The 27,009-nt window shown below is 38.0% G+C and overlaps 1 protein-coding gene across 3 annotated transcripts in view; it reads right to left on the bottom strand.

Annotated features, from left to right (window-relative positions):
• Positions 1-635: 635 nt before the first annotated feature.
• The window catches only part of LOC127409626 (serine/threonine-protein kinase PAK 5-like), an 82,537-nt gene continuing 56,163 nt past the window's right edge, over positions 636-27,009 (bottom strand). For all 3 annotated transcript variants that reach the window (XM_051644319.1, XM_051644318.1, XM_051644320.1), the window contains exons 4-10: positions 25,334-26,155; positions 17,552-18,043; positions 14,499-14,632; positions 5,748-5,874; positions 4,134-4,259; positions 3,643-3,777; positions 636-2,372 (exon numbers count right to left, since the gene is read on the bottom strand). In XM_051644319.1, coding sequence (XP_051500279.1) covers positions 2,217-2,372; positions 3,643-3,777; positions 4,134-4,259; positions 5,748-5,874; positions 14,499-14,632; positions 17,552-18,043; positions 25,334-26,155 — 1,992 coding nt within the window. In that variant the 3' untranslated portion in view covers positions 636-2,216. The remainder of the gene's footprint in view (positions 2,373-3,642; positions 3,778-4,133; positions 4,260-5,747; positions 5,875-14,498; positions 14,633-17,551; positions 18,044-25,333; positions 26,156-27,009) is intronic.

Here is a 27,009-nt window from a genome sequence, read left to right as displayed (position 1 = left end):
TGACACAAAGATAAAGAACTTTAATTAAACACTCATACTGTATAATCCTGACACCGGTTCTGTAATGTGATCTTGTGGAGCATCAAGAATGATTTAATACGATCCACTTCTCTTTAGATTTGAACCAATAAACTTCTGTTGACCATATATAAAGAATATTAACGGTTCATTTCCACAGACAGTCCATTCATCAAAGACAAACAGGAAAAGTGTTTACAGTAAATACACTTGAGAGAGGATGTGTGCATCCACTGTGATGTTTGTCAAACTCCATGACATGTAATTACTGCTTTACAAATACTCTTGTCACGTCTCTTCCTGGATTTCTTGCACAAAAACCAAGAGACAGAAACTGTTTGATCATGAGCTGAAAGTGGAACATTCACACGTCATCATTTATTCAAAACAGTGTGAATGTATATTTAATGTAACTGCATTTCCTGTTCATTTGTACGCACTGAGGGGGTTGAAATGATCATCTGTGATAGTCGGCAGTACGTCACGTCACACATGCAACATTAGTTTGAAAATAAACTTGTAATGCTTTGATGGCCATCATGTGTTGCAGTGATTCTGTGGATGAATAATTCTACAGCAAGTCTACTGTACGCTTCATCTGAATAAAACATGATGCGTGATATTTGTGTGTTTTTATTGAATGCAGTTTTAGTGATACACACATGCAGATCACTGTACAAAAGCAACATGACGGCTCGATCTGCACACTCCTACAGAAACACACACGTCCATGTTCATATTTACAGATCACAGTGACCGATGAGACACATGTGAGACGTTATAGACAGTTATAAAACATGTCGTGATTATTGTGTCAAAAATGTTACTATTGCTAGAGTTTCAATGAACTGAATGAACTTGAACAAATATTGAAATGCATTAAATTCCCTTAGTGCACAGCATGACGTTTTTGCGTGATTGAAATATCTTGTTTTGGTATTACTTGTCTGGTCCGATACAGCCAATAACTCGCTTTATCTTTTTTCAAACAATGAGAACGAAATTGAAAAAGGCCACGCTACTGAAAAATCTGACATAAACGTTTTATAAACATCTTATAAAACTCTGGCATGAGCTCTCCACACACTGACGAGAATATCTACAAATGTAGAATAAATAAATATATTCAGATATCTTTCTGCAACCGGGTGTTTAAATGACTTAAATATAAACAGTAGGAAAGATTTTTCTCTTTTACTCTCGAATTCTATGTAATACTGCCCATTTCACCACATCACAACAAAAATACTGCGCTTTATCAAAACTGTACAAGTCAAACTCACATTTGCTCTAAAATACATCTTCATTGTTAGTGAGAAGATGAAAGTGAAAAAGGACGTTTGTTTGTTTGCATGACAGTCTCGCATCTCTCTCCACAGGATTTACTACAGTACGACTCTTGACGACGAGACCGTCTGCACAGTAACCAAAGTGAATAGAACTGCACAGGCTGGCCTCACTTTACGTCTAAAGCCGCCTTTTCACTGCATCCCACAGACGATAGACCGGAAATCATTCATTTCCAATGGAGAGTCGCATGGGGGCTGCGTGAGGGTCTGATCGTCTCCGGATGAGACATTTTCAGACCTGATTTAAGTCTCGGCTGCGCTACAATATTTCAACTCATGCGACTAGACCGTCTGTGAAGTGATGTGATGTATTCATGCAAAACTATCAGCGCGAAGTGAGAAATTTATTTCTGCACACGCAAAACCTACTTATTTAAAATCACATCTATGAATTTCTGAATTATGGTTGCTGTTAATTATCATATTAACTATAAAAACAGTAATAATGATAAATGATACTATTAATAATAAATACTGAGTGAATATTAATCCTGAAGTTTATTGAATTCATTCATCTGCTCTAAATCACACACAGTAATGTCTATTCTGATGGAAACATCTGGTAGCTTCTCCTTCAATGAACAAAATCCATTGTGAGCAAAATGACAGTTCATCACGACTGCCACTAGCGGGAGAAATACGACAGTCGTATGTAAATGTCGGAGACAGTGAAAAGGCGGCTTAAGTGTCTACTAAAGTCAAACAAGCGTCACGGACGCTAGCATTGCGACTTTTCTGTCCACCATAAACAGTCGTGTTAATCACTGAAGCTCTGGTGTTTGTTGTCATCTAAACTACATACAGTTAGAGGTGTGAGCGCGGTTATATACGGTGTGTGTGTGAGTGTGGTCAGCGGTGTCTGTAATGTCTCATGAGCGGTATGATACATGATGGCGGTCCCGACAGCTTCAGGAAAGGGTGCTGCAGGAGCTCGTGTGCTGTCGCGCGCTGAGAAGGTTCACGAACCAACATCAGGTCCAGAAACGCACGCAGAACAGATGACACCTGAACAACAAACAACAAACTTTATGATGAAGACATCTGTAAAGTGCTTTTATAAACTAGTGAAAAAGTATTTACTATATTCACTATAAAATATATAGACTTCATGAATATTCCTTTATGTCAATATATGTAGTGGAAACCGGGGCTAATTATCACAGAAGCCCCAAACCGCAGTGAAATGTTTTTTTAAATATTAGAGTATCCGACTTTTTTTTTGGCAGTGTACAAAAATATCAAAACATTGTTTTGACCAACATGTGCTTAAATGTCACAAATGTATCCAATTTATGACACAACATATGTTACAACATGCCCCGATGTGAAAATATCTTTGTCCTAATCTGTCTTCATAATATAGTTGACTCTTGTCTGAATGTGTGCCAGTGTGTTTGATTAAGTTTGCTTGTTTACTCAAGAGCTGTAATAAAAATATAAGAGTGAAATTTTACTTTAGAGGGTAGAATTCACAAAAGATATTCTCTTTTAAGAGGGTTTTGAACTAGCTGCTTGAAACCAACAAACACTCTTAGTAAAAAAAAAAAAAAAGGTTCTTTGGGATTCTATATAGACCCAAAGAACCCTTTATGTGAAAAAGTTTCTATTTTCAAAGATTTACACAAAAAAAAGAACCCTTTCTGCACCCTTTTTGCATATGAACATTTTAATTCACTTATCTATTAAACAATATTCTGGTAATAAAACAAAAACAACATGTAAAAACTAAACAAAAACCAAATGTAACAATTCCATGTTGGGAACCCCTCAAAGGTTCCATATAGAACCATTTTTACTTGGCTCAAAGAACACTTTAGGGTTCTATTTAGAACCTTTTAGGGGTTCCAAATATGAAGTGAGCAACAGAACCCTTTTGGGTTCTATATGGAACCTTTCCCCTAACTTCTGCTAGAGAAAACACACATTTGTGCGATTAGACGTTTGACTCCAAATCTCATCGTTACTGAGAGACCTTGTGACAACTTCCCCATGTGACAACTAGCCCCGGTCTCCCCTATATATCTGGAATACTTGATTGTGATTGGTCAATCGCAACCATCTGTGGTCAAATATTTTTTATAATGATGCTAAACTGTATAAACTGTGTCCTGGTCAACATGTTTTCCTACATATCTATATAATATTTTTGGCTAGTTTTTCTATCAGTTAAGAAAATATTGGATTTCTTCCACACTCCAGCAGTGTTCTCCTCTCTTTAATATAAAATGTGGAAAATTTGAGGATTGTGTAAAGAATGTCAGGATGAATAATGAACCTTATGAGACTCTTTGAGTCGCGGCGGCATGTTGTCTCGTATTCGTCTCATGGCCTGCAATGGAGGTTCATTGAAGTACGGAGGTTCTCCATCCACCATCTCCATCACCATGATGCCCAGAGACCAGATGTCCACCTACACATACACACACACACACACACACACACACACACACACACACACACATGAACACTCATGGGAATAATCCAGAAGAACACACAGGACATTTATGCATTAATAGTGATAAATGGATATATTGATCAGATTCATTCATCAGATTATCAGCATCAGTCAGTGTTGGTTCTGCTTTATCTCAGTTCCTAAATCTACTGACAGATGTGTCAATGGATAATGCACCTTCTTTACTGTCACATATTTGAGTGAATTTTGAGTAAAATAAGTGTCTCTTTAATTCCTCTAGTGTCTGACTCATATCAGTTAACCGTGAGCTGAAACACACAAGTAAAAGTGAAGTGATGTCATTGATGTACCTCTGTGCCATACGGTAACCTTGAGATGACCTCCGGTGCCATCCAGTATGGCGTGCCAACCAGTGACTTTCTCTTGGGCACCTCTTTAGACACTTGAGCACAGAAGCCGAAATCAGACAGTTTAATCTGAAGAAAAAAAATCACAAAAATCGAATTACATAAAATCTGTCGAGAACAAGTGCAGGTCATTTTTGCAAACTCAAAAGAGAAAATAATGATATCTTATTTCAATTTCGACATTGCAGTAGTTTTATTTATTCAACCTTAAATGTATGCTTGTAAAAAAAAAAAAAATTAAAAAAAAAAGTTTGTTTTTTTTATCATTGTGAATGATGAGAATTACAAAAAATGGAAAAGCAAAACTTTCGTACACATTAAAGTAATGAGAATTTGTGGGTGAAATTGGCACAATGTAAAAAAAAAAAATGCCGTAATGTTCATAAAAACAGGCTTACATTTTTTTTCATGCAAAATACAGTTCTATAATATAATTATGATAAAACATAATTTCAATTTTATTTATTTATTTTTTGGGTGAGATTCTCCATATATAACTATAGAATATGAACACTTGTGAATGATAATAAGCCATTATGTGGCACATCTGAACTGCAGTTATTAACAGTTAATTAGCTCTTCATGTTCTGTCACTTCACTACACATCTTAAGATGACTTCATTACCTGGAACTAGTCAAGTTGGTAATTAATCCTGATTACTTTTCTCTTCTCTGGCAATGAACACTGAGCTCAGCTTCTGTTGGTCATTTAAACTTTATGGATTAGACTAGCATGTTGGTAGCATGTTTTAGCATGTTGCTAGCATGATTTAGCACCACTTTAGACAATGCTAACATGTTTTAGCATATAGCTAGGTGTGGGTTAGGGTTAGGGTTAGGGTTAGGGTTAGCTATGCTAGCATTGCCTAGCTACATGCTAAAACATACTAGCAACACCTAGCAACATTCTAGCAACACCTAGCTATATGCTAAAACATGTAATGCTAGCATGTTGCTAACATGTTTTAGTATGTAACTAGGCAATGCTAGCATGCTTTAGTATGTAGCTAGGAATTACTAACATGTTGTTAGCATGTTTTAGAATGTAACTAGGCATTGATAGCTTGTTGCTGACATGTTTAGCATGAAGCTAGGTGTTTTTAGCATGTTTTAGCATGGTAAAACTATTTGGTAATTAACCCTGATTACTTTTCTCTTCTCTGGCAATGAACACTGAGCTCAGCTTCTGTTGGTCATTTAACCTTTATGGATTAGACTAGCATGTTGGTAGCATGTTTTAGCATGTTGCTAGCATGATTTATCATCAATCTCGACAATGCTAACATGTTTTAACATATAGCTAGGTGTTGCTAGAATGTTGCTAGGCATTGCTAACATGTTTTAGATGTTGCTAGGCAATGCTAGCATGTTGTTAGCATGTTGTTAGCATATTTTAGCATGTTCTAGGCAATGCTAGCATGTTGCTAACATGTTTTAGCATGGAACAGCTCGTGTTCATCAGTGTATGAAGAGGCAGAAGTTGCTGGTGTGTGTAATCAAACAGCTGGAGCATGTTATGTCATGTGACCTCTCAGACGGAAACACTTTTGAACTGACCCGTCCGTCACTGGTTAGCAGTATAGAATCACTCTTGATGTCTCTGTGTATGACGCCCTGCGTGTGAAGATACGACAATGCTTTCAACACCGACAAACAAACCGTCGCAATCTGTTCCTCGTTCATCCTGTGAGAAAATAAAGAACATAAAACACATTCTCATGAGAATCACAAATCACAAAAAGAATATCTCAAATGTTTCTCCTGAGAAAAAGACTCCAGTAATCTCACATGTTCTCCTCTAGAATGTCACAAGAGATCTCAACAGTGTCTCAAACTTCAGAAAGGATTGTGAGGGGTGTTACTACACTCTGTGACCTATATGAGAGTGGAGTGTTGAGATCCTTTGAAAATATGATTCAACATTTTAGGATTCCCAGATCTCAGTTCTTTAGGTATTTACAAATGCGCCACCTGCTCTGTACTATTTTTGGGAGTAGCGTTCACCCCCTAATGCGGCAGATACTCTGGGAGTGGTGATTACTGCTTTTGGAAAAGGTCATGAGGCATCAGTGTATTACTCCCTGCTAATTCAGAGTCTGGAGGACGGAGCTTTAACTTCTCTCAAGAGATTATGGGAGAAAGATTTAAACTTGGTATTGGAGGAGGGGGTGTGGGATAGGATTCTAAAAAATGTCAAATCTTCATCTAGAGATGCAAGGGTGCGTCTGATGCAATTCAAGATTTTACATTGATTCTGTTGGACCCCCTCTAGATTGTATAGACGTGGTCTTAAAGACACACCCACCTGCTGGTGATGCCAATCAGAAGATTGAGACACAACCCATGTTTTTTTTTTGGGGGGGGGGGTTAAGATTGAAGAATTTTGGTTGAAGGTTCAGAGTTTTGTGTGTGACATATTGGGCACTCAAATTTCATTTTGCCCCAGACTCTGTATTTTAGGAGATGGGGCGGTCATCAATATTGGGAATAAACAATAAAAAATTGGGTTATGATCACCAGACAAGTCATTTTAAGGGGATGGAAGTTGGCTGGATTTCTCACATTTCAGGAGTGGTACACAGAGATGGGGAGGGTGGAGGCTTTCGAGGAAGCATCATCTAGAAGACTGGGGAACTTGGATTTGTTGGGAAATGGGGCAGCTATTTAACGTTCTTGGAGGGCTCTCGGGGAGGGGCAGTGGAGAAAGAGGTATAGTTATAAATGTGTGTGATTATTATATATATATATTTCTTTTTTTGTGTGTGTATATACTCATGTGTGACCACAGGATTGTTTGTTAGGGGTCAGAGTGGGGTTGGGGATTGGGAGGGGGAGGGGTAGTGGTGGGGGTTAAATGTTGATTTTGTGTATATCTGTTTTGCTTTTCTTTGTTTATTGTATGAATCAATAAAAACACAAACAGTGTCTCAAACTGTGCTCAGATCTGCCAAGATACCAAAGTTCATCTCAATATGAACTCAAATATTTCTCCTCAAACATTCTCTTTTTTTTTTTTTTTTTTTTTAGCTCTATACTCTTATGGGATGTCAACAATTGATTCATTTGTGTCTGTTTTTATTCCTCTTAAATGGATAGTTCACCTAAAATGGAAATTCAGTCATTGTTTACTCACCCCTGTGTTGTTGTAACTCTATATGACTTTCTTTCTTTTTCTGAACACAAAGGGAGTAATTGTGAATAAATGTTGTGCTCAGTGATGTCATACAATGGCAGTTTATAGTGACCACCTCTTCAAACTTCAAAAGAACACAAAAGTATAATTCAGAAGTCTAATAAATTATTCCATGAGACTCATGATTGTTATGAAAGCATACGGTAAGATTTGGTGAGAAACAAACTGAAATCGAATGTATTATTTAGTGAAAATGTTCACTGACCGTTGATCTCCTGTGTGTGTTCATGATAGGATACGAGAGCAACAGTTCACGCAGCCCCCTCATGACATTGGGGTGTTCAAATGAAAACTCATTTTGTTTATCTAAAAACAGGTCCTCCACAGCGATAGTGACAACAAAACACAACACAGCTGCACACAAAACAGAGAACAGAACTTATTAAACATGTCTGAAGAGTTTGTAGTCCAAGAATTGATGCATTTCTATGCCCAGCCTTATTTTTAGAACGTTTTGGACCGGTGCCAGTTCACAGCAGACAGAGTTACCGGCACTATGATGAAAATAGAAAACAAGTGATCGATATAATGTACCGTCGCTCGTCACTGCTGGTTAGGACAAAAACTCTGATTACCATAGAAAATATACCTTTTATCACATGTCGTTTGCCATCAGGTTAGGACACGGTGTGACTGTGGCGTCCTGTAGCCTCCTCTATGTTTCTGATTGATTTCAGAGTACTCCGTTAAAAAAAATAAGGCTGGGCATAGAAATGCATCAATTCTTGGACTACAAACTCTTCAGACATGTTTAGTAAGTTCTGTTCTCTGTTTTGTGTGCAGCTGTGTTGTGTTCTGTTGTCACTATCACTGTGGAGGACCTGTTTTTAGATAAACAAAATTACTTTTCGCTTGAACACCCCAATGTTGTTGCTCTCGAGTCCTATCATGAAGGCGCACATGAGATCAACGGTCAGTGAACATTTTCACTAAATAATACATTCGATTTCAATTTGTTTCTCACCAAATCTTATCGTATGCTTTCATAACAATCATGAGTCTCATGGAATAATTTATTAGACTTCTGAATTATACTTTTGTGTTCTTTTGAAGTTTGAAGAGGTGGTCACCATAAACTGCCTTTGTATGACATCACTGAGCACAACATTATTCACAATTTCTCCCTTTGTGTTCAGAAAAAGAAAGAAAGTCATATAGGGTTACAACAACACAAGGGTGAGTAAACAATGACTGAATTTTCATTTTTGGGTGAACTTTAGGACAAACATCTGAGACTAAGTTGATACTTCAGTGAAACAATACTGTGAGAATTGTCTATAGCTGAAACCAAACCTTAACACAAACCACTTAATATCAGTATATTTAAAACAAATTCAGCCTTTTTAACTACTGAGTCACTGAACATGATCGTACAAGTTTTTTCTCATCATGTTTTATCATACTAGTGAAGACATTTTCAGAAATGTGGCCCTCACAAACCTGTACACACACACATCTTTTAATGGTACTGTGGTCTGTAGCGCGTGAATATGAGACCAGCATCTGTCACATCTGCATCTGTCTCTGGCCTGCAGCTGCACCTCCTCATCACTAACACGCTTCAGCGACACAAACTCTACGTGTGTAATTACTCTCAAGAGGGATGTGTTGATGACGATATCGGTGAAGGACACATTTGTCTCCAAACAAACTGAGCTACGACATTTACAGATACATTACACTGACTTTACCATGAGTTGTGTTCTTAGACTCCATGCAGTAAAACATGGAGTTTTTTTTTTTTTTTTCATAAAACAGCTGCAACAGTAAACATGTTAAATAGAATAATTCATTCTTCCATCAAGTAATATAGCTCATTAGTCTAACTGTAGACTGTCACTGCATCCGAATATCTATACTTCTCTACTATATAGTATGCCAAAACAGTATGTTAATGGAGTAGTATGTCCGAAACCACAGTATTTATGAAGCAGAGAGCGAAAAATACCCAGATGACCTAATGTTTCCGGCAAGATTTTGAAGTGCAGATCAACTGGACACTTTACAATCCCATAATCCCTCGGGAGCTGAGGCACGTCACGTTTAAAATGCAAGATTTTTTTTTAAAACAGCGGTGAACCGTGAGTCAGATGGCTCTTTTCAACTGTAAATTATATATATATATATATATATATAACTTGTACTTTAACCCTTTAAACTCTGAAGGTGTTTTTAAAGATTTCCTGTTTCAGTGGCATACCCAAAATGAAAGGCTTATAACTCGACAAAAAAAAAAAAAACAAGGAGGGTCAAGTGTTTGGTATCATTGTAAAGAAAACTTTTCAAAAAATTTTATGATATAGATTATGATACATTCTGAGACTTTAAGAAACTGCTGAAAAATCACACACACATTTTTTTGCCAAAAATGTACTTTTTTTCTTATTTTTCTTATTTGTCATTATGTATCTCTGGGTGTAAATAAAGTGGCACCAAAAAACTGCTTTTTTTTGTTGTTCCCAATCATGTCAACTGTATCTGAGAAAAATGTTGTTTTGATAAGACAAAGCAATCAAAAGTTATAGCATTACAAAAATAATTTATAATAGTGTCCAAAAACATCTCCAAACAAATAAAACATAATAATTGTACATAAGAACTAATTACACATGCAAACACAACAATGACTAAAGGTTTGCATAGCATGCAGACATGATTTTAGTAATGAGATTTCACAGAATGAGTTTCATTCTGTGTCATTTGAGTCATCATTGAGTCTGTGTCATGTATTTGGCGCCATCTCCTGGTGGTCATATGTAACATTGTGCTTCATGTGGATTATCTAATGATCTATACATCTGATTATCTTGTGTGTGGACTCGTTTGAAAGATAATCACCTCCTCTAAATAATGGTATGTAATATTTTATAATCTGTATATATTACGTGAAGTTATGTGAAAACGCGGCATATAAGCAACACAAACATAACTGTCAAAGACATATACTTAACTATTACTTGCTATATTTTTGTCTGTGAGTAAAAAAAATAGGCTGGTTGTATTCTGCTCTTTGAGAGCTTTCCTACAGTGTATGACACATGAATATTTGATGAGTTTGATGTTTTTACAATATTATGTACAGTGCAAAATTATTAATAAATTATCGAAATGGAACACATTTGATTTATCTGCAAATTTCAAAGCACTTGTTCAGTTTTGGTCATAATGTCTGCATGCATTGGAAAGTAGAGCTTCTAAACTTTCAAACGATACCTATTTTGTGTTGGTCAAGACTGTAGTTATTAATATTCTGATGATTTTTCTTTTCTCGCGGGCCCATCCAAGCTTAAAGAGTTAATGGTGCTTGTTAACAAAACCAGAGCATATGGTTTTAACGGTTGTTGTTCTTATGTCATATATTCGGGTCACGAGACAATGCCCATGTCAACAGATGAAGTATGTTCATACTACTCGCATGCATACCTAAAACAACGTACTGTTATGCCGGCAGATCCATGCGTCCTTCATCAAATACAGTACATACTGTGACAGTACACGGTTTTGGACGCAGCTTGTATATAGATGCCAAGCAACATGCAACTCACCACATTAATACAGAATATGCAGGTGTGTGTTTATGTGCATTTTAAAATAACTTAGAATGTGGCTCATCCAATCAAAATTTAGAGTCTAAAATATCCATTTAATAAGTTTATTTTTAAACCTCACCAACACAGCAAAACATATTTTGATAAGACTTTTCCAGATGCCTCAAACAAGAACTGACAAGCAGAAAACACAAACAGATTCATCCATAATGCAAATATAGTGTGGTCATGAGTCTAATAAAAAATCTGTTGTTCACTGAAAACACGGTTGTCTTTGAACAGCCCACGCACATGAACACAGATGAGTGATTCCTCTGGCACACACCTCCAATCCAGAGTGTTTGACTCTGGCACACACTAAACGCAGAAGACCAGATGAACCATTTGTGCCAAAACTGACTATTTCAGAGTGTAAATCAGAGGTTTTCAAACTACATGATGTTAAAGACCACCAAATTCGATGATCCTCTTTGCAAGAGACCCCCTTCCTAATATATAAAGGCTGCTATTTATGTTCATGTATAAAGACTAGGGCTCTCAATCCATTAAAATTTGTATCTAATTAATTACATTATGGTATGCCGATTAATTAATCAAATTAATCACAATTAATTGCAATTAATCGCATACATAAATATTTGCTGAGAAAGCCCCTCAAATAAAAATAATTAAATATATAATGACTAAATAATTATAAATAGTTATATTTTATTAATTATAAATAAAATATATATATATTGTAAAAAATAATACAGATAATTAAAATGCATTACATTATTTTGGCAAACAACTGAAGCATTAAAAAAGACAATACAAAGTGGCTTCAGAATGCAATATATTGTTTATTTCCATATTCATGAACATAAGCCAATAATTGTCCTAAAGTTCACAGCAATCCATTTTGTAATTGCATTCGTCAATCCGTCCGAGCTTGACTTATTTTAAGGGCCTGATTAAGGACACGTCAATGTACACCTGCATCAGATGGATGCTTTTGGAGCGTCTCGTTTGTGTCATGTCATAAACGTACTATTTTTAGGTTGCTGTGTCAAGTTAAACAAAGTTTGAAGCTTGCCTTGAGATCCCTATATTCGGATTTGTGCTCCATCAAGCTGTGTTTGAACACAAGAACGTGTTCCTTTTGTTCTGTGTATAAGCTGCATGTTGCCTATACAGCTGAAGTTTCGCTTACTGCCCCCTGGAGAAAACAGGTGTTATTCAATGCTTGAAATGCTCATATGGAAGGAGCATTCCTTATTACGGTCAGGGACATGATTATCTGCGTTAATTTGTTTAACACATTATTTTTATATAATTAACGTGTTTAATCGACAGACCTAATAAAGACCCATTATTACTGTGTGAGAAAAACAGTTCATGTGATATAATAAAAACATCTTTGAAAAATTTAATATTCAAAAGTGTCCCAAAGCAGCTCTACAGAGAATAATGTTTTGCAACCCCTTTAGAGCAAGCTAAAGGTGACTGTGGTGAGGAGAAAATAAGGCTTTCAATAGAATCAAATAATGAATGATTATGTTATTAATCTCATTATTTCCAACCTAATCTTTAGAAAACAAAATTAAACAGTAATAAAGTCAAATTTAGTAATGTTAACTTTGTAGTTTTATATATATATATATATATATATTTCTTTTTTTTTTCTCTTACCCAGTTAATAAACTATACAATATCTAGAATAACAGGAAAAGAAAAATAGATTGATGACAAAAACAAGATACTGTAGACGATTTTCATATTTGACTCTTGAAGCATGAAGTCTGGTCCACTGCAGCTGTATTTCTGTTCGGTGCTTCAAGTTACACAAAACTACATACTGCATCTTTAACTCTGAAACTTTTACGACCGTACCTTCATTCCTAATAAGCATCAGATTGGAGGCAACAAACAAAAACATACAAAGTACTAAAATATCTCTGTCAATATTAATCAAACATGCAAGCAAATTTAAGTTGCTGCCTATGTAGTGTTCCAGATCAGTCCCTTATGAGGTTCCATTTGAGTGAGGATGTTGCCATAGAAGACAGTGGACGGCGAGACTAGTGTTTGGAGCTGAGCTTGTGTCTCTCTCAGCACAGTGTAAAGGGACTTTTGTGTGAAAACAGCATCTCCGCGCACACATCTCTGTATTAGCATCTCAAATGAGATAAAAATAAACGGCATCAGAATCGAGCGCAGACCTCCTCCTCGACGAGTTTAATGAAGACTCTGGCTTGGATCAAAGGCCGTCGTGAGGACAAGGGCACGCGTCTCTCTAAAAGCGTGCAATTAGAGTCTAACACCGCACAACACCAAACTGACGAACAACGCCAATTACTGTAATTACGCACACTGTTCAAGTGCACTGACATACACAGGCAGTTATTTAACAAACAAACTCTGCAACACAATTGAAACTTTTAAAATACTAAATAATGAGTATCAATTCTAGAAAATAACACACTGTACTCACTGCAAATCTTTCTCAATTTCATAATGCCTGTTATTAAGCAATGCAGCGAGTGAAATACTTTACAAAAGAAATGTACTTCATCTCAGTTGATTATTTTCTCTTTTTATGTGGAATGGGATGGAAGCTAATCAAAAGATAAGATTATTCATTACAAATGAATGATAAGTCTGGCATCAGTGCAAAAACAGCTTTACATTACACAACAACACTTGAGTTATAAACAAAAGGCTCAAAACAGTAAAACTTATACTTCAAATAGTCCAGACTCTAAATTCTGATTGGATAAGCCGCATTTGAAGCCGTTGTAACATAACTGATACACACAAACACGCCTATCACTTTACATCAGTTTAATTTAACCCCTCCTTAATCTTGACGATCAAGTCCCTACATTGTCCTTCAGGGTCAAATTGACCTTTTTAATGTTCAATTTCAAAAGCTTATATTACAGGCTCTGTTTGCTCTGTCTCTCTACTTTTGGTCTTAAATCGTTTGTCTAGGTGCCAGCTAACACTAGAAAAAAATAAAAGTTTTCTAGTGTTAGCTGGCACCTATAAGAACGATTTAAGACCAAAAGTAGAGAGAAAGAGCAAACAGAGCCTGTATTATAAGCTTTTGAAATTGAACATTAAAAAGGTCAATTTGACCCTGAAGGACAACGTAGAGATATTTTTAAATTTTATTTTTTTAGCTTTGTGTATAAATAATTTACATTTTAACAAATGACATTGCCAGGTTCAGATCACCTCTGTGGAGGATGTCATGAAGCTTCAGGCCAGAAACTTCAAGTTAAGTTGATGTAAATCAGTGTTAAAAATCAAAAGGGTCAAACTGACCAAAGAATGGTTAAATTTAATTTAATGTGTTGCTCGAAATAAATGCTGCTTCACTCACACCTAACAAACACCCATTGAATTATTTCTCGTCTTGACTTGTTTTGGACACATCCTGCTCTGTTTTTTCACATTACTCCATGTTTCTTTGTCACTCTCTCATGTAATTATTGTAAAGTAGTCCTGCACAAATATATCTACCATAGTATAAACAGTACAGGTTGACACATTTGTACTGCCCAGTCTCGTGTCCGCTCTTACCTGGTGTGAGTGACGATGTCAGTCAAAGCTCCGCCCTCTAAGAACTCCATCACCACCCAGAGTTCATCTCCAACCAGATAACTGTTATACATGTCAACCACGTTCTCGTGATGGTAATCTCTCATGATAACCACCTGCAACACGAACACACAGACAAATCCTGTGAATGAATGAATGTTCAGTGTATGAAGAACACATGATGACAGTAACTGCACAAACTCTGTTCAGACTGCAGTCTTAAACATTGTTTTCCCTGAAAAAAAGACCACTGTAGACCAACATGAAATGCCATACTGCTTTAGACTGGTTTATGCTGGTTTAGTGTTGGTGAAGCTGGTGGATTCCATTGGAACTCGTTGAACAAAGAAGTCTTGCTGGTTAAGCTAGTTAAGCAGACACTTGAGCAGTCCAGGTCTTTCATCAGGCTGATCTAAGAATCTTTGCTATAAAGCTACAGAGCAGTGGTGGTAATCGTTAATTTCACTGTTTGATTTCCAGTGGAAAGATCATCAGGTTGAAACAGTAACATCATTTTTTTGTAAGCAGTAAAAGAGATTGGGTAACAGTTTCTATGAAGCCCATATTTATAATGCATTATAAAGGCATAATACAGCATTCATAATGTATCATAATACACCTTATAATGAGTTAAAACTTCTCATAAATAACTATAACTACAGTTATAAAACATTATAAGACTTGCACCATTTATAGATATACTTTAGAGTATAATGCATTATAACACAAGCAACATCCAGTTTTAACACAGCAGAAGTTAATAAAGTTAATCATCAAAAGACTTTATGACGTGATCATATTATAAGTGCTCTTTGCCTGCTTTAAGTTACAAAAGCAAAAAGCTTCTTATAAACAGCCTTTACATAAATGTGTAACATACATTACAAGTCATACTTATACAGTGGAAGTTATTTATTAAATAAGTCTCCAAATAAGATGCACAAATATTAAAGTTGATTGAACTGAGTCCAATATAGTTTTTTTATTATTCTTAGGTGTGTTTACATGTATGATCAACATACATATTTAGACTTTCTGATATATTCGAACCTTGTATCTTTACAAGTGTTTTTCATAAATCTCATAATTCACATTGTGTGTTATTTTGTATTTTGTGCATGTGTGATGTTTATAACTTCCAGCATGACTTGTAATGTCTTATAACCACTTCAAAATATCTTATGGATGTTTATAAGAAGACTTTTGACACTTAAAGCACAACTATTATTCAGTATATATTACAGATATGTATAATACAATTCATCCCGGACAGCGCACTACATCTGCAAGGCTTCCAGCTGTTCAGAGTGGATCACGTTGCAGAATCATCAGGGAAAATGAGAGGAGGTGGAACATTCTTTTACATCAACGAAAGTTGGTTTACAGATGTAACAGCATTGAAGAAGATGTGCTGTCCTAATTTAGAAGCGCTCTTCATCAACTGTAAGCCTTTCTACTCACCACAGGAGTTTTCTCGTTTATTCTGGTGAGTGTTTATATCCCGCCACAAGCATGCGTGAATGCAGCGTTGCAACAGCTGGCTGATCACATCACAGACACGGAGCAACAACACTAGGACTCTCTTATCATTATTCTGGGAGATTTTAATATAGCTAACCTCACCCGTGAACTGCCAAAATACAAACAACACATCACATGCCCCACCAGAGAAATATACTGGACCACTGCTACACCACTGTAAAGGATGCATATCGCTCTGTCCCACGAGCAGCTTTAGGACTCCCTGATCACTGTCTGGTTCATCTTCTCCCAACCTACAAGCAGAAACTAAAATCAGCTAAACCTGTAGTAAAGACTGTAAAGAGATGGACCAATGAAGCAGAGCTGGAGCTACAAGCCTGCTTTGACTGCACTGATTGGAGTGCTTTTGTAGCTGCAGCCACAGACCTGGATGAGCTCACAGATACTGTGACATCATATATCAGTTTCTGTGAGAATATGTGCATTCCTACTAGGACATTTTTATTATTCAATAATGATAAACCATGGTTTACAGGAAAACTCCAAAGAGGATGCTTACAGAAGTGGGGATAAAATATTGTACAACCAGGGCAGAAACACAATGACTAAGGAAATCAGAATGGCTAAAAGATGCTACTCTAAAAAGATGAAAAAACAGTTTTCAGCCAACAATCCTGCATCTCTGTGGAAAGGCCTGAAAAGCATTGCCAAGTAGAAGACACCACCCCCTCACTCTGTAGAGAGTCAACAAATGGCTGATGAACTGAATGTGTTTTACTGCAGGTTTGAAAAGCCCAGTCTCACACCCATCCCCGCTCTTACCTTCACGTCACACACACACCAACACCTCCTGGAACCCCCCTCCTCCCACCTCCTGTTACTCAACCTACACTTATGGTCTGTGAGGAGGATGTGTGCCAGGTCTTCCGGAAACAAAAGACTAGGAAAGCTTTAGGCCCAGACGGTGTTTCACCTGCCTGTCTTCACACAGATCTTCAATAGATCACTGGAGCAGTGTGAAGTTCACTGCTGCTTCAAACACTCCACCATCATTCCGGTCCCCAAAAAACCCAAATCACAGGACATAATAACTACAGGCCTGTCGCTCTCACGTCTGACCCAGCTCTCCATGCCCACCCCAATCTGTCGATGGATCTTCAGCTTTCATAGGAATATAGTGTAAGAATGTGACATCCAACTGTTGCAAGGTTTTTTTAAAGGGATCGTATCTTGTGGGTGTGTATTGTAGTGGGCATGTCTTGTAGTGGGTGTGTCTTGTAGTGGGCGTGTCTTGTAGTGGGTGTGTCTTGTAATGAGCGTGTCTTGTAGAGGGTGTGTCTTGTAGTGGGCGTGTCTTGTTGTGGGCATGTCTTGTAGTGGGCATGTCTTGTAGTGGGCGTGTCTTGTGGTGGGTGCATGTCTTGTAGTGGGTGTGTCTTGTAGTGGGCGTGTCTTGTACTAGACTTGCAGGATGCAGACAGACCCTTCTCAGTAGTGTATCTACTTTAACTAGTTCCTAGTCTCAGCTGGTCTGTCTGATCTTCCTCTCTCACCTCATTGAACAGAAGTTCCCGCCGTTGCTGTTTTCTCAGGTCCATCTTTTTAACGGCCACCTGTTTGCCACTGTGCTTCTCCGTGGCGATGCACACGATGCCCGTGGAGCCCTCGCCGATCTTCAGGAAGTTGTCCAGGTATTCCCTCGGGTCGCCCGGGTTCACCACCAGCTGCAGTGCTGCCCGGAACTGCTCATGAGACACCCTTGAGGGCGGTTGCTCGGACGATGAGCCCCAGCTGGGTGGAGGATATGCGCCGGGTGGGATGTACGGGGACGAGGGCTGTGAGTGCACCCCCTGTGGGGTGTAGGGCGGGCTGGGCTGCGACGGCGGGTGCTGATAGGGTGAGGGTTTGTAGTGGAAGGGGGGCGGGTACTGGAAACTAGGCGGGTAACCAGGTTTGGCGTGACTCTGAGGTAGTTTGAGGGGCATTCGCTGGTACGTCTCAGCCCCGGGCACCTGCGGACTTCCATCCCGAGACGCGTACTCACCCTGTTTGACACAAACAAAAGAGGTCTCGATTTGATCCTACATTTACATTTATTTGGGAGATGCTTTTATCCAAAGCGACTTACAGTGCATTCAATGTATACATTTTATCAGTTTAATTTTATGTATTAATGGACAAGTCTGAGTTCAAACATATTTAAACCACAAGACAGCATTCATGATTTCTCATTACAAGCCTATGATTTTCAAGCAGCTAATTTATCAAGTTGCTGCTGTTTGCCAATGAAACACCCACCAAACTGCAGCTATAAAGCATTCTGCACAGAGTCATATATCACTGCATGTTTACAGACCAGAAGAGAGAAAGGACTCAAAAGATTTAAGACATTTAAACAGCGTTCCAAACCTGGAATATTTTCCATACAATGAAAGCAGAAATTGACCAGCAATGATGGTGAAGCTACTTTGAGACTGCATCTCTCAATCTACAAGTAAACAATATGTGTGTTAACATGAGGGTTAGGGTTAGGGTTAGGGTTAGGGTTAGTGCCCATGATTCATTGAGCAGTTTCCTTAAAAACATCATTGAAAATCATGCCGTAAATATTATTTGTTTTAGGCCCCCAGAGAGCAAGTCAAATGTGACTGTCAACATACTTTATACTTCATATACACAATAAACTATAAAACACCTATTTTATATAACTGAATCGAAATATAGTGATAAACAGCAATAATACACTAAATATTAAAAAAAGAAGGCAAAGTCCCTTTATGGCAGCGCAGGGCTTGAGTGAATCAGTGAATCATTTATGTGAACTAGTTCATTTACATGAGCTGTCTGAAAGAACCGACTCACTAAAATGAATTTGAGTTCTCACTCTAAATATAAGGTAATCATTTATTTTAACCGGTTTTTTACATGAACTGTCCGAAAGAAGCGATTCACGTAAATGATTCAGTTTTCCCAGCGCTACATGAAAGAGAGAGGATGGTTTATGTAAGTAAGATTTCTCCCTCGACTCGATTGATGTGCTCATAATATAATGTGACAAATGAAGAGTTTGGTGACTCTACAGCGCTACAGCTCGTTAAAGTGACACTATCTGAACGACTGTCATGCTACTGAAACATGTAGTAAAGTTAGTTGCATCACGATTTTTAGTTATCTACCCAACACTGTTGACCAGGGGCTGTCAAGGTCCAAGAAGTACAAAAAACACAGAGAACCAAAAGTGTTCTGCATCTCTGATGTAAAACCTGCTGTGATGCATAATTACGCAGCATTTCAAAGTACATCAATGCGAAGGAGATTTGAGACCTTTGGTGGATTTTCAGTGAATAACTTCAGTTTGTTTCTGTTACTCACCCAAAGCTATCGTATGACATCAGAAGAATATAGTGAGCAAGTCGTGTGCACTATTTTTATGTTGCTTTGTGTGTTTGGACAGCTGCTGATCACTGTCTGTTTTCACTGTATGGAAAAACTGCTTTTTTTTTTCATTTCAAATAAATACATATAACCATTATGACGCATAGAGGTTGACACGCACACACACACACTCTCTCGACTCACAGGGGTCACGACGGGAAGCAGATTGAATCATTCCCACCACACCCCCAAACACAAAGAGATGACATGACACGGATCGCCTCATAATGGCCGTATGATGAGAGAGCTCATGACGGTGCGGCGTGTAATTACACCGGTGGGCTCGTTTAATCAATAATTCCTGCTGAGGGTGTTTAAGGGCTGGAGGAGTCCCGAGGCACCCCCCATCACTGGTGGATCCGTGTTTGTTAAACGCACATTAATCTGAATTTGGCAGCGTAATCAACACCCTAACTGGAGTGTGAAATTGAATTCTGTGGTGGTGGTTTTTATGCAACGGCTGCAGAAAAGGAAGGTCCCGCAACATCGCTTCATCACAGCGAGTGGCCGCATGTGTGTGCTGGAGTCCTCGAGTCCCCGAGCTGTCCGCCACCAACACAACAAACCGCTGAAAGTGACCGAGCACTCATGACATCAGTGAGGCGAGACTGATGGGGAATTGCCTCTGTTTAACAAATAACACACAGTCCGTATGTGCTGAATGCACTAGAATTTACAGGAACTGAAATCCTGCAGCTGTTAAAGTGGCTGCAGTTAATAATACTGTGAAGATGTAAAAACTGCACTGATATGCTGCTTTTATTTGTAAGACAATTTCTACTGTGACCAAAATGATCTCATGAAACCTATCACAAACCCTTTTGACATTTAATCACGTGAAGAATATGAATTACAGATATCTACCACTCAATTTTCACTAATTAAAATGCTAATTCTTCATATCAGGAATGGAATTACTACTAGTGGAGAGGTTAATTTTTTACATCAGTATTTGAATTTGCACTAGTAAAAATTTTAATTCTTGATATAAAAAATGACCTCATTGGGGGCCTGGGTAGCTCAGTGAGTACTGACGCTGACTATCACCCCTGGAGTCGTGAGCCCAGGTCTCCTAAGCAACCAAACTGGCCCGGTTGCTAGGGAGGGTAGAGTCACATGGGGTAACCTCCTCGTGGTTGTGATTAGTGGTTCTCGCTCTCAATGGGGCGTGTGGTAAGTTGTGTGTGGATCGTGGAGAGTAGCATGAGCCTCCACATGCTGTGAGTCTCCGCGGTGTCATGCACAACGAGTCACGTGATAAGATGCACGGATTGACGGTCTCAGAAGTGGAGGCAACTGAGACTTGTCCTCCGCCACTCGGATTGAGGTGAGTAACCGTGCCACCACGAGGACCTACTAAGTAGTGGGAATTGGGCATTCCAAATTGGGAGAAAAGAGGATAAAATAAAAATGACCTCATTACTCGCAGACATACACATACTTGAAATCTAAAAAGTCATTTTTGAAATCTGTAACTATATTTCACTAGTAAAATTTCACAATGATCGGTCATTCGCTCAGTGTTACAAGTGCAAATGTCCATTCCTGATATCAATAATTAAATAACAACTAGTAAAACTGCTCATATTTGATATCTGTGATTTGGTATTCACTTGTGGCGATGTTAATTTCAGATATCTGTAATGTGAATGTAACTAATAAAAGAGCCTTTTAAGATATCTTTAATTGCTCTCCAATCGGATATTTTGAAATCCATTTCCAGATATCTAAAATACCAAATCTGACATGCTGAAACACATTTACAGATATCAAAATTTAGCATTTTTAATAGTTGCAATTTAATTGTTGATATCAGGAATGGATATTTTCACTAGTAACAATTTAGTTATGATATACAAATATGATAATTTTTACTAATAAGAAGAACATTGCTGATATGTAAAATTGGAATTTCAACTAGTAAGAAATTAATTATAGATATCTGTAAATGTGTTTTGAACAGATGTGAATGACAGATAATTGTGAAATTCTACTAATGAAAATGGAATTATAGATATCACATTTTTACTAAAGCTCATGAAATATCAGATATCAAAAATTCTAATTTTACTAGTATTAATTCCATTGCTTTTAAAGTTTTAGCATTTTAACTAGTGAAACATTTTCAACATTCATAATGTGCATGTGAGTAAATGATGAAAGGACTGCAATAGTCCACCTCATATTTCATACCAAAACCAAAGAAAAGAAAAAGTAAATTATATTTTGCATAAACCATAAAGGTTTCTTTTTCTTTTCTTTTTGCATTGACATTATTTTCAAAATAATTAATTATGATGATTTAATTTTATAGCACATATGTAAATTAATTGTAAGTACACATTACAGTAGTATTTGTTGTACTGAATGGTCCTAAAATAGGCTTCATTTTCTTTATACAGAATATAATTCTTTTTTTTATTCTTTTGATTCAGGTGATATGAACTGGGCATTTCTTCTTGAGATTCACACGATGATGGTGATGATTGTTAATAATAGTGCACACAATGTATAGTGTTCAATAACTGTGCTGTTATGAAGTGTGTACTACAGTGAGCCTGACAGGAATAGCACACATTGATATCCAAATATTAATCCTCTGATTATGATTTTTTGTGAGTCATAATGTCGATTCTGCATCACAGTTCACAGTTCTCCAGCAGTCAGTGTGTGTTGAAATGAAGTCTGGGACGAGTCGCTGTTATCTGGGAGACTGCTCATGTTCCATTAATTGATTCCTGCGTGGCTCTCATGAGTAATTCTGTGTCTTGGCGGCCGCGCTCCTTTTCACGGGTGAGTAGATTAAGAGCTGACACAAGATCCATCATGAGTCGGTGCTGTGGAGCGCTGGAGCGTCCTGGCCGGTCTTTGCAGAGATGCGACCTGAGAGATAACACGCCCTAAACGCCCTGCGGGTGAGACTGCAGCAGAAAACGGACAAAATATCCGCAGCAATCACTGCATTCATTCATTCATTCTACACAGTGCTGGAAACAGGAGGAAATTCACTGCATCATTTATACGAGAGGCGTGTGTTCATATCATCAGTATCCTGTTAAACTTTAGGCACATTCACACTGAGTCAGTAATCACCACAATAAAGCAACTTCACTCAGAGTTCAATGTTGTTGTTATTTGTTTGTTTTTTGTCGCATAAGGCATTATATAAATATGAGCTTAGTGAAAAGAACTCATCCAATAAAATATGAGCTTGGGTCATGTGTCCAGAATCAGCATTCCAGACAGTCTTTGTCTTTTTGTGGTGCACAGAACATAAAATAACGCATGAAATGAGAGGAAAAGGAGGGAATGTATTTTCTAAATACTCCCTCGCAATAGCTTTATCCATCCCTTACAAAAATGTACCATGGTTTTACTACAGTAACCATATTTTAACCGTAATATCCGTGGTAGAAACATAGAAATAATACAGGAAAACCAAAACTATGGTAATAAAAATAATAATCATTCTGCCAAAATAAACATGGTTAGATTTACTATGGTAACACCATTGCAAATCTGTGGTCTAAGTACCATGATGGGCATGTTTTAAACACCATGGTACTTATACCACAAATATACCATGGTGTTACAAGAGTAAAACTCTAGCCATGTTTTTTATTTTTATTTTTTGGAGGAATATTACCATATTTTTGGATTTCCTGTCTTATTAATATGTTTTTTACTGTGAGCATCATGGTTAAAATATGGTAACTGTAGTAAAAGTTTTCATAAAAGTATTGCAAGGGAACACAAAACTACTTCAGAAAAAAAATTCCCTTCCAACTCTCCAAGGGGCTTCGTAGAAATGTGTATTGTTAAACTGGTTGTATTTTGGAATTCTACTTTTTGCACAAAGCAAATTATACATCATCAATAGTTGTTCAGTTATGCAAGTTAGTGCTTTCACACCAACTGCAAACCGTACTGGAGCCCCTAACCTAACCCTTTCCCTAACCTACAGTGGACGTGACGCTCCCTTTCGGAGATTTGGAGTAACCCCGCCTACTTATGGAGTAACACCGCCCTCTTTTGGAGATTCCTCCCCCATTTGGAGGTCTCCGGCCTGCAGTCATAGCTTATTGAAAAATAATTATATTTTTCTCTTCGTGGATTCAGGCTTACATGTTGTCTTAGTCTTATTAGATCTTAGTGCCACGATCGACACTATCGACCATAACATTCTTCTCAATTGTCTCGAGTATAGGGTTGGCATACAGGGTATGGCCTTCCAGTGGTTTGCCTCCTATTTAAAAGATGTAGGGAATTTCTCTTCTACATCCCTCAAGGGTCAATTGTAGGACCCTGATTATTTTCCTTGTATATGAAACAAAGCGATGTACAGTTTCTCCTGGCTCAGCTCATTATCTCTACTGTGATCACACCCACCAGCAGAGCGCGCTATTCATACGGTAATGTGCTGAGGCGATCAATGCAAATGGTGAACGCCCCCAACAATGCCTAAAAAAGCATCAAGTTCATTCACTTTTCTGTGCGTTTAGAAGATGGCACGCTACACAGGTGAGGAAGCTCTTCAGATGGTCCTAGATAGTGACGAAGAGTTCACATTTTCCTCAGAAGAAGAGCGGGACTCCGACGAGGAACGTTTGAAGAGCGACTTGATCCAGCCGAGGATACAATTTCGGATGAGTAAGTCTTTACGTACATTAGTTGACATGTTATTTTATATAAACATGTACATATTTTACTAGTTGGACTATTTCCAGACTTGCCAGCCAGTATTCAGAGTATTGACATTTGAAATATGTCCTAATAGGAAAGTTTTAGTTACATTTAAATGTTGTTTCGGCTAAAGCAGGTATTTAAATTGTATATTGTATGATATAAATATGATATGTAATATGATATAAAAATAATATGAATGTTTAGATTATATTTTAACTAGTGTTTATGCTGCCTCATTATCATCAATGAAGCTTGTGCTTGTAAATATCTGTTCGGGTGTAAATATGTAAAATGTGCTGTAAATATGCCCATATTAGAACATCTGCATATTAGAATGATTTCTGAAGATCATGTGACACTGAAGACTGCAGTAATGATGCTGAAAATTCAGCTTTGATCACAGGAATAAATTGCATTTGACAATATATTCAAATAGAAATCAGTTATTTTAAATTGTAAAAATATTTCACAATATCACTGTTTTTGCTGTATTTTGGATCAAATAAATGAAGCCTTGGTGAGCAGAAGAGACTTCTTTTAAAAACATTAAAAAATCTTACAGATCTATAAACTTTTAAATGGTAGTGTAGGTCTAAAGTTTTTAAGTAAAGTCTTTATGTACAGAAAATGTATAGTCAGATAATACATTCAATCATTAAGTCTCCTCACATTCATTCTCTCTCAGGGGAGGGGTCTTTGTCTCCTCAGGTGTGAAATACATTAATATTCATGATCATCCACGCCTCCTCACATATGGCCTTTCTAACTCTAAAAGTGTCTTACAAAAGTTAAATGACTATATTGTTTTGTATGAATGAGTGATCAGGATGGTTTTCACATCATTTTGTAGCAAAAACTCTAGGCTACAAGATCCAGGTCTCAAAAGTCTTGTGAACAAATGTTTAGTATGTGTTATATGGACTTATTTCAGTGACTTAAAATTTAGTTTTTTTTTTCAAAAACCATGCATAAACGTTATTTTCTCAAAAATACAAACATGCACATACATGTTGTTCACATATTATTGTAGCCCAGTTTGTGCTGAATACAGGGTTATCAGTCTTTAACCATTAATATGTTTTTAAGCAACTGAAAAAAGCACAAATGCCAAGGCATGTCAAAACTTCTCCAGGGCCCAAAACACCCTCAGACCCCAGAGGGTTAAAAGACATTAACCCAGGGTTAGGGTTAGATGGATGTGAGACGATGTTTACCTTGCTTATGACGAGTGTGGATGTGTTTTCAGAGAGTCTGGGGTACGTGTAAGAGCTGTACGGTCCCTGTGGTGCCACTTTAAATGCACTGATGCCGTACGGCAGACTGGGTTCCTGCAGTCCTGAACCCGACCGCGAGCGCTGGCGAATGGTGGGCTGAGTACTCGTCTGACTGATGTAAGAAGACTTCGGTCTCTTGTCATAATCGTCTCGAAGTCCTGCACCATATCCCCAGTCTCCATCAGGATAGCTCATCTGCTCACTGTGAATGGAGACTCGAGATGGTGTTCCAAGCGGCTGTTCCTGGTAATCCTGACTGGATCCACCCAGAGACGCCCGGTAATAATCCCTCCTGCCACTTAGGGCCATCTCATCGGTGGACAGACGCATCTTGCTCTCCAGGTATGCATGATAGTCTGGTGGCATCTTTGCGTAGTCGGAAGACTTCTGTGGCATTGCGTCAGGGTAGAACGGACTGCGGATGGGGTGACCATTCTGTTTAAGAGAGAAACGATTGTGTCGTCCGATTGCCCAGTCCCCATCGTGGACGACTTTGTCCCGGTACGGGTCCAGCGAGAAACCTTTTCTGCTTTCCAAGTCAAACGAATAATGGCCATAATAGTGAGCAAAGCCGTTCTCCTCAGGCCCGCCGCTGCCAGCTGCTCCTGATGCAGAGAGCGGTTTGCCGCTGGCAGTCTGGTGCGCTCCGGGTGGACTCTCCTTCCTCAGGGAGTTTGAGCGGGTCACAGAGATGCTGTCAAACTCTTCTAACAGTCCGTTGATCGAGGCGTCTTTCGGTGGTCGGCTCCCGCGGACGATCGTCTACAAACACAAGAGTGAAACACATCACACCTCCACATATAAACTCAAGAACAATGCCAGCTACATGAACACAGTGACTCTGCTCCAAAACCTAGTAAGCTGCCCAAGTCAGGGCTGCAGAATAACATTTGAGAGCGGTATCACCCGTGCCACCAAGTTCTACAGATGGTCGTACCAACACCTAAGTTGGTCGCAGTGTGGGGTGGGAAGGCAGGATATCTATAAAATGAAAATCGTATGGACAAAAACGAATAATATTAAAAATAAGTACATTTCCAATAAAAATACACATTTTGTTCCACTGAAATGCCCACTTGACAGTAAAGTGTTGATTTGAAAATTTTGTAAACATACTAATATTACAAAAGTAGCTTAATCTATAAAACGCTAACAACTTTTTTAATGTTGGGCTAAATTAAAATACTTTGACAGCGGGAATGACAAAGAAAGCCTTTTTTAAACTAGTTTAACCACAGACACATTAGGGGTTTTCATAGAGTTTTTAAACATATAATCAATGCAGAATCCGCGACCCAGCCTATGCTTCTCACAGCGCTGTTTATGGGTGTGTTCCATTCTGAAGTGATCATCTTTATGCCTGATTCCCTTCGATAACTTTACCATCCACTGTGAGAGCTTTGAAAGGCTAAAAGGTGTAGGGCTCAAAAATAAGGGTAATTCAGAACTCCCTTTTTAAGTAACTTTTATTGTAAATTCTGTTTGAAGTGATCTTACAGCATGACTATCATTTAGTCGCAGTCTGGAGCCCTGCAAGTAGACAGTATTTAAAAGTTGCTCCTTAGATAGCCTCTTTTCGCAAACAGCACATATAATTAGCAGAGAAGGTGATCCCA

The sequence above is a fragment of the Myxocyprinus asiaticus genome, chromosome 19 (assembly GCF_019703515.2).
Source record: "Myxocyprinus asiaticus isolate MX2 ecotype Aquarium Trade chromosome 19, UBuf_Myxa_2, whole genome shotgun sequence".
Lineage (NCBI taxonomy): Eukaryota > Metazoa > Chordata > Actinopteri > Cypriniformes > Catostomidae > Myxocyprinus > Myxocyprinus asiaticus.
This window is presented reverse-complemented; position numbering and strand designations above follow the sequence as displayed.